The sequence below is a fragment of the Vanacampus margaritifer genome, chromosome 9 (assembly GCF_051991255.1).
Source record: "Vanacampus margaritifer isolate UIUO_Vmar chromosome 9, RoL_Vmar_1.0, whole genome shotgun sequence".
Taxonomy (NCBI): Eukaryota; Metazoa; Chordata; class Actinopteri; order Syngnathiformes; family Syngnathidae; genus Vanacampus; species Vanacampus margaritifer.
This window is the reverse complement of record NC_135440.1, coordinates 20,384,267-20,395,275: the sequence shown is the minus strand read 5'-3', so window position 1 is coordinate 20,395,275 and position 11,009 is coordinate 20,384,267. Positions and strand designations below refer to the sequence as shown.

Below are 11,009 nucleotides of genomic sequence, written 5' to 3'. Positions count from 1 at the left end.
ATTCTTCAGGTACTCCAATTTGCTCCCATATCGAAAATTTGGTTTTGATTGGAAAGTAATAAAATTGATTTTAATTAGTTTATTCCAAAGTAAAAAGTTACTTGGATGTAACTTTTTTATTTGGCTTGGGGAAAATAAATGTATTTGATTTATATTAAATTGAAAATTATGCTTTCAACCAAATCATGAATATAACGAGAAAAACTTCTTCTTTTTTTTAGCTGTAACAAATTACAGCATTTTTTTTTTTAGTTTAGTCCATCCATCTATCAATGAAACAATTTTTTCAGTGAACCAAAAAATTCTGAAAAAATAAAGGAAGTGTTATTATGATGAAATAAGAGTTGTAGTATATTCAGGGAGTCCCCATTTATGTGTGGCGTGAGACATAAAGATATACCTAAAGATCTATCATTAAGTTATTGAGTATTATTTGAAACAAACTCACTTCTAAAATTTCGAGTTGCCCCAAATACCCTACAAAGGGGGGTTGTAATGTAACCAGGTGGATATCTTCTTCTTCTCTCTTCGTGTAATTATTACAAAAATCTAAAAAAAATCTCCCCTTTTTAGCAGCTTCTATTTGTTGACGGTCCCTGAACCCGCGTCTCGGTGTAGCCTGTTGAAAAAAGCATGACGACACATGAACTGCTCAGACCACAAATTGTGTTACTGAAATTCAAATTGTAGCACGTTGGCGACCTCACAGAGATCGGAATAAGGCATCGCTTATGTTCCAATGACGTTTCATTTTGGAGTTATCGGACCGACAACACCGAATCTGCCAACCTCATGCTAACTTTACCGAAGTCTCCACAAATGGAGAGCTACGACGCCGCCGACCAACTGCTGCTCCCCCGGTGAGTCGAACCGGCGGAGATTTTTTAGCCGTTAAAGGCCACACGCTGTCAGCCGTCTGTCTTGCTTTTTTTTTTTTTTGGGCTAAATAGCTCGCCACCAGCTCGGTCCGATGTCACGGTGTCGTGTACCGACAGCACCAGTGGTTCCGTCGCCGTCCCCCCGCGCACACGCCTCCCCTGCTAGCCGAGCGGCACCTCCGAGCGCCCGGCGCCGGATGATCGAGAAGCAGCAGCACCCCGCGCAGATGCTCCCAACCAGGAAATCGGACTAAAATCCGAACCAGGAGGTTTTTCCCGTGTGAGTGTGCGCGCGCCCATGGCGGAGTTCGAGGAAGATGGGGCCAGCCTGCTGGATCACGCGGTGGGGAAGACCTTGCCCGGCGAAGGTTCGGTGTCGAACGGCGACTGTGGCATGTGTGAAGACAACATGGTCGGCCAAGAAGGTGGCGGTGGTGGAGGTGGAAGTAGCGGCGGCGTGGAAGCCGACGTCGAGCCCGACAACAAGGCGGACATGCCCCGCAGGAGCAGCATCATCAAGGTGGGTTGCAAATATGAAAGTCAGCCAACACCTGAGCTCCAGAAAACGCATTTTTTTTTTGTCAGCATTTCGACTGATGACATCGTAACACGAACCCGTGGCACCATCACAAATGACCACAAATGGTCTCATTCCACCAGCACACTGTGTCCTTTGGACTATTTTGCAAACGTTAGTCATGTCATTTTGCCTAAGAAGTAGCAACGATGATGACAGCTCGCATCAGGGGAGCAAGTTCGCATGTCGAAACCGCCTACAGACGTTTCCACCAGCTAGTAATGCTAAGTTTTGCTCTCACCTTGAAAGGGGCTCTAGTGGCCGGCCATGCTTTTTTATTATTATTATTTTTTTAAACCTTTGCTTTCAACGTTTTTTTTTGTACTCAACTTAGTAACCTGATAATAGTTGTACTATCTCAAATATAACAGCACACAACTGTGCTAGTGCTACATCTGGAACAGGTCACAATCAATATATAATGTGAATTAATGTCACAAAAACAGAAAAAAAAAATACATCATACTCACCAGAGATTCTTAATATTAATTAATGAGTCTAGATTGCCACAGATGTGATTTGTTAGTCAAAGTTGTCTATAAAGTTTTTGTCTGCCCAACCAATCCCAAGACAGAAACATGCTGATGTCATCGAGGGCCAGCTAGTGCGTACGAACATAAGATATGATTGGTTAAAGAAGTCCAATTGCTAACAGAGTTTACATTCCCGGATCTTGTTTTTTTTTCTGATGAATTAATGGCCTGGTTTAGGGCTAGCACTCCATGATCATAATATTTGTGTGTTATTATTCTGGTGTGCTGCTTCTGTCTATTCTGTTCTTAACTCATTCACTGCCATTGACGGCTGTAGACGTCAAAAATTCATTTGAACTATTTCTATTAGTTTAACATTTTTTCCCCACTTTTGTTAACAAGAGTATGAAAACCTAGATTTTTTTTATTGTACATTTAGAACAGATATAAAATTTGTGATTAATCGTGAGTTAACTCGTGAGGTCATGGGATTAATTATGATTAAAAAAAAATAGCGCCTGACGCCCCTAATTTTTTACATTTTCTTTTTTAAAAAGAAAAGATTATTTAAGAAAAATATATATACTTTTTTTTAAAGAAGAAAAGATCATTTAAATTAATGGGCGTAGGTTAAAATTGTTCGTAATTAATCGCATGACTTCACTAGTTAACTCACGATTAATCACAAATTTTATATCTGTTCTAAATGTAGATTTTTTTTTTAGGTTTTCATACTCTTGTTAACAAAAGTGGATTATTTTTTTTTTTACTATTAGAAATAGTTTAAAAAAAAAAATTGACGTCTATAGCCGTCACTGGCAGTGAATGAGTTTAGGTTGTTATAGGTCAGAGACTATAGATTAATTTGGATTCTATTGACATGAATACAATATTGCGCACAAGACCCAAATCATCTTTTGCTGCTTGAGAACACCCCCGACCGGCGCAGTGCCGTTTATCTCGCTGGCATTTTACTCCCCTGAGCTATAAACTCTGAATGAATAATAGAGCCATTTCATTGCCTTTTTTTTTCTCTCCCCCCTTTTGATTGTTTTTAAAGATGATTTTGATACGGCCCCCACAATTCGACTCTGATTTCTCTCATTCCAGTCCAGAAGTTTCCACGCATCGCATCCTCCACGCGGTGATTTCTTTCTTTCTTTTTTCCTACCCTGCATATCCACAATGCTCAGTGGCCCGAAAACCAAAACAAAAACAAGAGTCCCGTAATCACACGACACCATCGAGAGCGCCGGCGAATCAGCGCGGGAGATAATTGATATGCGCGGTGAATCCGTTTTCAAATCAAGGCGTGTTTTTGTGGCTCTTTTGCTTTTTCAACACAGACGGATAAACATCGCATGAGTCACTTAGCGCCTCACTCAAATGCGATGACAATAAGACAACACTCCAAGAAATAACACCCTAGAAATCAATGCCTTTCTTTTCGTGATATGTCAATACTTTAATCATAATTTTTTTCTTCTGACATAATTTGCATGATAGAAGATTATTTTTTATTTTTTTGGTGTGACTGAAACAAATGTCAGGCTACTTAAAATACTTAATTGCGATGTTAAGAACTCCTTTCACGCAAAACACTTGCATCTCAAATCATCATTCCCTACTGAAATGAATAGAAAGGCCATTAATCGGTTCAGCCCAAAAAAAAAAACCCACCTTGACCATCGATGTTATTCATTAGCCCACCTCTCGCGTTTTGCGTTGTGTTTTAGCACTAAGCTAGCAGAAGGCAAAGTTGTGTTTCTCAGTTTTATTTAGCTTGACTGCTGGCAAGAACGCGTTCCATTTTTTTTTATTCGAAAAAAATTTATGTTTTTACCTTATTCCGTTCTTTAATAATCACTATTTAAAAATAGGTCATTTAAGTGGCATTGAGCGAAAATTGAAAAGAAGCTTTTTGTGAAAATATAAAAACAGGCATTTATACTCGGAATTGGATAATTGATTCAATGTATTGTGTTTTTCAATAATAAATACTTTAAGGGGAACTCCAAAAAAAAAAAAAAAAATGAGCTTGACTGACAGTAAATAAGCAAAGCAACTGTCGTAATGACAGGATCATATCAAATAGTCTGTTTTTAGGTTTTTAGCTTGCCTTCTTTTGTAGCAAATGAACATGTAACCGTTTTCACATTCTAATTTATGACCCAACTGTCATGATGTAATAATAAAAACAAGTTTCATTTTGCCATTTTAAATACACACGCCGTTCGCTTTCCGCCTTCCTTGAAAGGTGTCAGTGTCAACAATATTTACTATGATATGAAATTAACCTGGGCCACACCAAACCAAACACCGTAGGACATATTTCTGGTTTTCCTTCACTTTCCAGCAAACCAGTCGGGCCTGAATTGCCCTCATCTGACATTGTTTGCTAGGCGGTTCGTTATGAGCCAATTTAGCCTCCAGCTATTTAAAATCAACATCATCTTCCTATTGATCCCAATCTTAATTAAATCAACAAATGGAGGTGTCACTTCAGCCCAGCGCTTCTCAATATATATTTTTTATTTTCCTTCACGTACCCCTCGGAAGAAAAAAAAAAGTGCACCTTTTAACCCTTTTACTGCCGCACGTTATCCAAAAAAAAACAACCCAGACAGTGCCAACAAATTTCGAGCATTTTGACTCATGTTTCAAGGCAAACAGAATATTCTGTACGCAAATGAAAGAACGAGTTCCATTTTTTAATTAGAAAAAAAAGTATGTTTCTACCTTATTCCGTTCTTTAACTCTTTGACTGCCAGACGTTTTCAGAAAAGGGATGCCGTGGGTGCCAGCCGATTTAAGCATTTTGACTGATCTTTCAAGGTCCACAGAAAATTATGTGTTTGGACTATGGAAACACACATACTACCAAATGAAAGATTGGACTCTCATCTTTCATCAGAAAAAAAAGTTTGTTTCTACCTTATTCCGTTTTTGAGTAATCAACAATAGAAAATGGTTAGTTTCACCTCTGTTTTGAAACAAACGTCTTTTAACGTCTTTGGCACTCCTCCATAGGATTTTACTAAACGTTATTTAACGTTTTTGGCAGTCAAAGAGTTTTAATAATCAACATTTAAAAATAGGTAATTTAAGTGACATCGAGCGAAATTCGAAAAGAAGCTTTTTGTGAAAATATCAATTAGCTGCACAACAGTGACTTTGACACAAATATTTTTTTGTTTAGTGACGCTCTGTGAATTCTATTTAATGTGACAAAGGCTTTGGCCATTCACATCATCCTTGAAAACGTTCTATTTCCTAAGATCCGCCATGTTTCACTGCAATTGCATACACCGACAGAACATTGAAAAAGAGATACAATGCTGCCATCTGCTGGCCATAGTGGGTGGGTGTTTGTGATTTCATAACTCCATTGAGTAGGCAGCAACTTCCACCGCCCATTGAGGAAAAAAAAAACGTAGTAAACGTCATTTAACGTTTTTGGCGGTATTCATTTGGATTTTAGTAAACGTCATTTAACGTTTTTGGCGGCATTCATTTGGATTTTAGTAAACGTCATTTAACGTTTTTGGCGGTTAAAGAGTTAAAAAAAAAACACACACCAAAAACGGTCGGCCAACTTCCAAATGAAAGCTAACCAGGTGTATATCAATGCCTTACTTAGCTTTTGTTTTTGAAGTCATTCCCTCGGAAGCAATTGTTGTGGGCGGCTGACATGAGTTTGAACGCAGGCCGGCATAATCGTAACCAAGATGGCTGACTGAGCTGCTCGGCGCCCAAAAAGTGCGGTTGACAGAGTTGAACCGGAGCACAATGTTCAATTTCCAGCATTCACGCGTATCGTGACCTTTTCTTTTCATGCCGCGCTGTCTTTTCAGGATTTGTTCACTGCACTTCATATCTCCTGCTCTGTGCAAAAAAAAAAACGAAGCTCAAACCGCCTGCCCTCACTCTGACAATGAAAGCACGATGTGCAATTACACTTTATTGTCGTATGGCAACAACAAAAAAAAAAAGCATGTTCCCGCGGGGTCATACCACTCCCCCGGGGACTGAGATGGCCATGGGAGGAGCTTGATTCTGTGTCTGGTGAGCCATTTCTACTATTTTCAATATGAAAGTATGTTTCTGCAATAAAAATTGAGTTTATTTATCTCTTTTAAGTAACACATCTTAACCAATGATTATTAGGTTTCGTTCCAGACTCTTCTCGTATCAGATTACAACCGATTAAACGTTGTATTTTTTTGCACAAGTGGACAATTTCATCTTATATTAGTTTCTAAAACTAGAGATAGACGATATGTTATTTTCAGGGCCGATACCGATTATTAGTGGTGAAGGACGGCGATAATCGAAATTTGGTGCCGATATTCATTTTCACTAAAAGGGAAAATATTGACATGAAAATTTGAAAAAATACAAACTCCATCTCTTATTTTTTTGGGTAATTTTAAAGCACATGTTTATTGAATTACTTTTAGGGTTTGTAAAATATTGCAGTTAAAACATTTTTTTTTTTTTATCAATAGACATCTTTGTTTTAAAAATCTAACAAAAAGTTGCGGGATCTCCCAGGGGCAGTAGCATGTTTTCAAAAGTTAACTAAAACTTAAATAATTGTTTTCTACAGTAAATAAATTCTTCCAAAATTTCAAAATATCTGAAGCATTAAATTTGTACTTGTCTTAGTTTTAATTTCATGCAAAAACAGAAGGTGCAGAGATTTTTCCAGGGTCAGCAGCATCTCTGAAAATGTAATTAGTTCTCTAAAGTTAACACTTTTTTTTTTTTTTTTTTTTTTTTACAATGGATCTATTATCGGCCATATGATTCTTCAAAATGGCCGATATTCGTCAAAATGCTGAATATCGGTCCGTCCGATAATCGGTCTATCCTTATCCAAAAACGGGCATTTATACTTGGAATTGGAGCTGTGTTGAACTTATCGAAGCACCCCACACTCAAACGGACCCAAACTGTTATATGCACAAGTTTTTATGTGTGAGGTTTGCCAAATATCTTCTTCCTTTTTTTTTTTGGTGAAAAATCCTTATATGTGTACTGGGCCTTTAGGTGATGATAGAGGATGTGGTGAGCACAATCCAAACCGCGTACGGTAGTATCTCTTCGACAACAACACTGGTGTGGTTTCTGAACTGCACTTCTACATTACAAGACTGTTTAGCTGCTCAGCATTAAGTGTTTGCTGGCCCTGTGGTGTGTTTACTGTTTGCGACGTAAAAACAGAACTGGCCCATCTGCCAGTCGGTGCTAAAAAAAACACTTGCAAATTAGCAGGTGTTTGACCGTGATGATGGCCGCCTTTGCATTTTTCTTTCCCACTCACAAGAGCTGAAATGCATTTATCCATTTCACAAAACATGGATATTAGGGGTGGGAATCTTTGAATGTCTCACGGTTCGATTCCGATTTTGGGGTCTGCGATTCGATTAAGAACGCTTTTTGATTCCAAATGATTTGATTGACAATGATTTTTGATTCAATCTATAGTAGATGTGCAAGGAATTGTAATGATCTACTCCAGTCAGACTCGCTAATGCTAATCAGCGCGCTACTCGCGGCCCTTTTATCACTCAAAAGAACGGCTCCACACTGCAAAAAAAAAACCAAAACAACTTTTATTGGAATAACTTGATCGTGACTTTTTCCTTCTACTCTCTAATGTGGCTACAACTTAACAGTGTATTAGACCGCATGGAACCACACTGCCCCTAACTGGCCAACACGGGTACAACATGAACAGCGCTCCCAATAAAGGCACACACAGACAAAGGCAAGACAGTATAAAATAATTTAAATAAAATCGGTTTTGGGACATTTAAAATCGATTCTGAATCGTACTAAATGAGAATCTCAAATCTTATGAGAATCGATTTTTGGGCACACCCCTAATGTATATGTTGTTCAAGTGTTTCAGTTTTTCTTAAGTTTATTTTTGGGGGGGTGCATGACTAAAAGGCTGCTACATGGCGCACTTTGCATGACTTGCCCCATCCTACTTCATGAGAAAGAATGCCTTTGTTTGTATCAGCGGTTATCCAGTGGAATTGTGACATGTTAGCAAGCTAGCCATGCCTACATATACCCCTAAAAATAAACACTTTAGAGTGCCACGTTGTTGGCCGTGTGTGTGTGTACGCATGTCGTGGTGAGAAAGGTGGAAGTGCCGGGAGCGAGATTTTTTTTTGAAGAAGTCTACGTTTGACAGCCATCGTGTGGGGCTGGGGCAGCTGCTTTAGAGCTCCTCGTCGTTGCCATCAATGCATGCACGTAAATGAGAGAGAGCGGACAGGCGATGGCAGGGGGCAAGGGGTAGTTTGGTGGCTTATTATAGTTTTATATATATATATTTTTTTGAAGAAGTCTACGTTTGACAGCCATCGTGTGGGCTGGGGCGGCTGCTTTAGAGCGCCTCGTCGTTGCCATCAATGCATGCACCTTACTGAGAGAGAACGGACGGGCGATGGCAAGGGGTAGTTTGGTGGCTTATTATATATATATATATTTTTTTTTTTTTTGAAGAAGAAGTCTACGTTTGACAGCCATCATGTGGGCTGGGGCAGCTGCTTTAGAGCGCCTCGTTGTTGCCATCAATGCATGTACGTAACTGAGAGAGAGCGGACGGGCAATGGCAGAGGGCAAGGGGTAGTTTGGTGGCTTATTATATTTTTTTATATTTTTTTTTTTTGAAGAAGAAGAAGTCTACGTTTGACAGCCATCGTGTGGTCTGGGGCAGCTGCTTTAGAGCGCCTCGTCGTTGCCATCAATGCATGCGCGTAACTGAGAGAGAGCGGACGGGCGATGGCAAGGGGTAGTTTGGTGGCTTATTATATATATATATATATACTTTTTTTTTTTTTTTTGAAGAAGTCTACGTTTGACAGCCATCGTGTGGTCTGGGGCAGCTGCTATAGAGCGCCTCGTCGTTGCCATCAATGCATGCACGTAACTGAGAGAGAGCGGACGGGCGATGGCAGGGGGCAAGGAGTAGTTTGGTGGCTTATTATATCAACAAACTACACCAAATAAACATTTTTAAAATACACTTTAAAATTAATTTTTTCAGATAATTCCATCAATCAATAGAATAATCAATAAAAAAAACCACTCCCACTCCTATTTTTATTTGACAAGGTTGTTAACACTTTTATCTATGGTGTGTCTAATTTAGAAGTCATTTTTACTTCGTTCATTCCCCTCTTTTGTCTAATCCAGGGAAACAAAACATCCCTAGTAGCTCCCCACCTCATCACGTTGCGTCCCCCTTGTCCATTCATGAGTGGCCATGCTGATTTTTGTTGAAAGACCCCCACATTGAGCATTCATAAGCCCGCCACACAGCCGACTCTTGTCTGCTCTCATGTGACTGTCACGTCCCGTCCCCGAGAAGACGCAGGTGTTTTGTTTATTCAGCGCAAGATTTCCAACCCGAGAGAGAGCGCCTCGTTGTCATTTCCTGCGCACGCGGCGGGCTCGCTCCAGGTGCTGGAACCGCTGGCATGTCGGCGGTGTGCTTTCGACCGTTGCTGATGTGTGTCACCGCGTGTGTGCACATTGCTTATTCTTGCGTCAGCTGGAGTGTAAACGAGAGTTACACAAGTGTCGCTCGCCTCACCCTCCCCGTTTCCTGGATTGCTTAAATGGCCCCCGGCTGTGGAAAATTTACATCTTTAAAATGGAAGGGGAGATCAGTGGGGCAGGAAAGAAGGAAAAAAAACACTTCTGACTGAAGGAAGTGGGGGTTCATCTACAGGTGGTAAACACAAGCCAATTATTACACCACAGCTTTGACTCCATGTTAACACGCTCGCGTTCTTTCTCCTCCTCATAAGGATTTTGTGTGTGCTCATGCGTGATCTGTTGAACCGGCGCACTCAGCAAGCGGAATGTGTCTTATTATTTAACATGAAAGTGGAAAGTGCAGCCGTTAGTGTCGGATCACATTGGTCAGATATTTCGAATGCATATGTTAGAACAATGCTATTGCTGATCCAAAACCAGGTCAAATTCTATTTTCGTAAACCTGTTTTGACTGAGACAGTTTAACAGAGTATGTTTGTAAAATGTGCAGGTCTAAATTTCTTTTTTCTCTCTCTCAGAATAAAATCCAGATGGTTTAATCATTTACAGTCAATGGAGCCCTAAAAAGGTGGATTTTTTTTTTATTCCCCAAATCAATGCCCTAATTATTACTAATAAACAGATACCGACACATTTTTCTTTTTTTTCCCGTTCTTTTTTGTTTACATTTTTTTGTTTGATTTGTTTTGTTTTGAGAACACATAAAATAATTTTAGCTTTTTCCCCTTTTTTCTTTATTTTTAATTTATTATTATAATTTAATCTTTCTTTCTTTCTTTTTCTTTTTACAATTTTTTGTTTCGTTTGAGAACACAAAATAATTTGAGCTTTTTTCCCTTTTCTTTATTTTTAATTTATTGTTATAATTTAATCTTTCTTTCTTTCTTTCTTTCTTTGTTTTTACAATTTTTTGTTTTCGTTTGAGAACACATAAAATAATTTGAGCTTTTTCCCCTTTTTTCTTTAGTTTTAATTTATTCTTATAATTTATTCTTTCTTTCTTTATTTATTTTTACAATTTTTTGTTTTCGTTTGAGAACACATAAAATAATTTGAGCTTTTTTCCCCTTTTCTTTTTTTTTCTTTTTAATTTATTATTATAATTTATTCTTTCTTTCTTTCTTTTTACAATTTTTTGTTTCGTTTGAGAACACATAAAATAATTTGAGCTTTTTTCCCTTTTCTTTTTTCTTTATTTTTAATTTATTATTATAATTTATTCTTTCTTTCTTTATTTTTACAATTTTTTGTTTCATTTGAGAACACATGAAATATTTTTAGCTTTTTTCCTTATTTTTAATTTATTATTATAATTTATTCTTTCTTTCTTTATTTATTTTTTACAATTTTTGTTTCGTTTGAGAACACATAAGAGAATTTTACATATTAGTGAGTGTTTCATTCTTGCTTAATATAAACTCTTAATGTCAAAGTTTATATCAAAGAAAATGTGACTGCGTAAGACTCGAGCGCTTCTAAGCCTTTTCATTAAACACACAA

The 11,009-nt window shown here is 38.2% G+C and overlaps 1 protein-coding gene across 1 annotated transcript in view; it reads left to right on the top strand.

Moving 5' to 3' along the window:
• The first annotated feature begins 508 nt into the window (after positions 1 to 508).
• plcl2 (phospholipase C like 2) overlaps positions 509 to 11,009 on the top strand; it is a 29,151-nt gene continuing 18,650 nt past the window's right edge. The window contains exon 1 of the mRNA XM_077576535.1: positions 509 to 1,398. Within this exon, the coding sequence (XP_077432661.1) occupies positions 1,177 to 1,398 (222 nt within the window). The 5' untranslated portion in view covers positions 509 to 1,176. The remainder of the gene's footprint in view (positions 1,399 to 11,009) is intronic.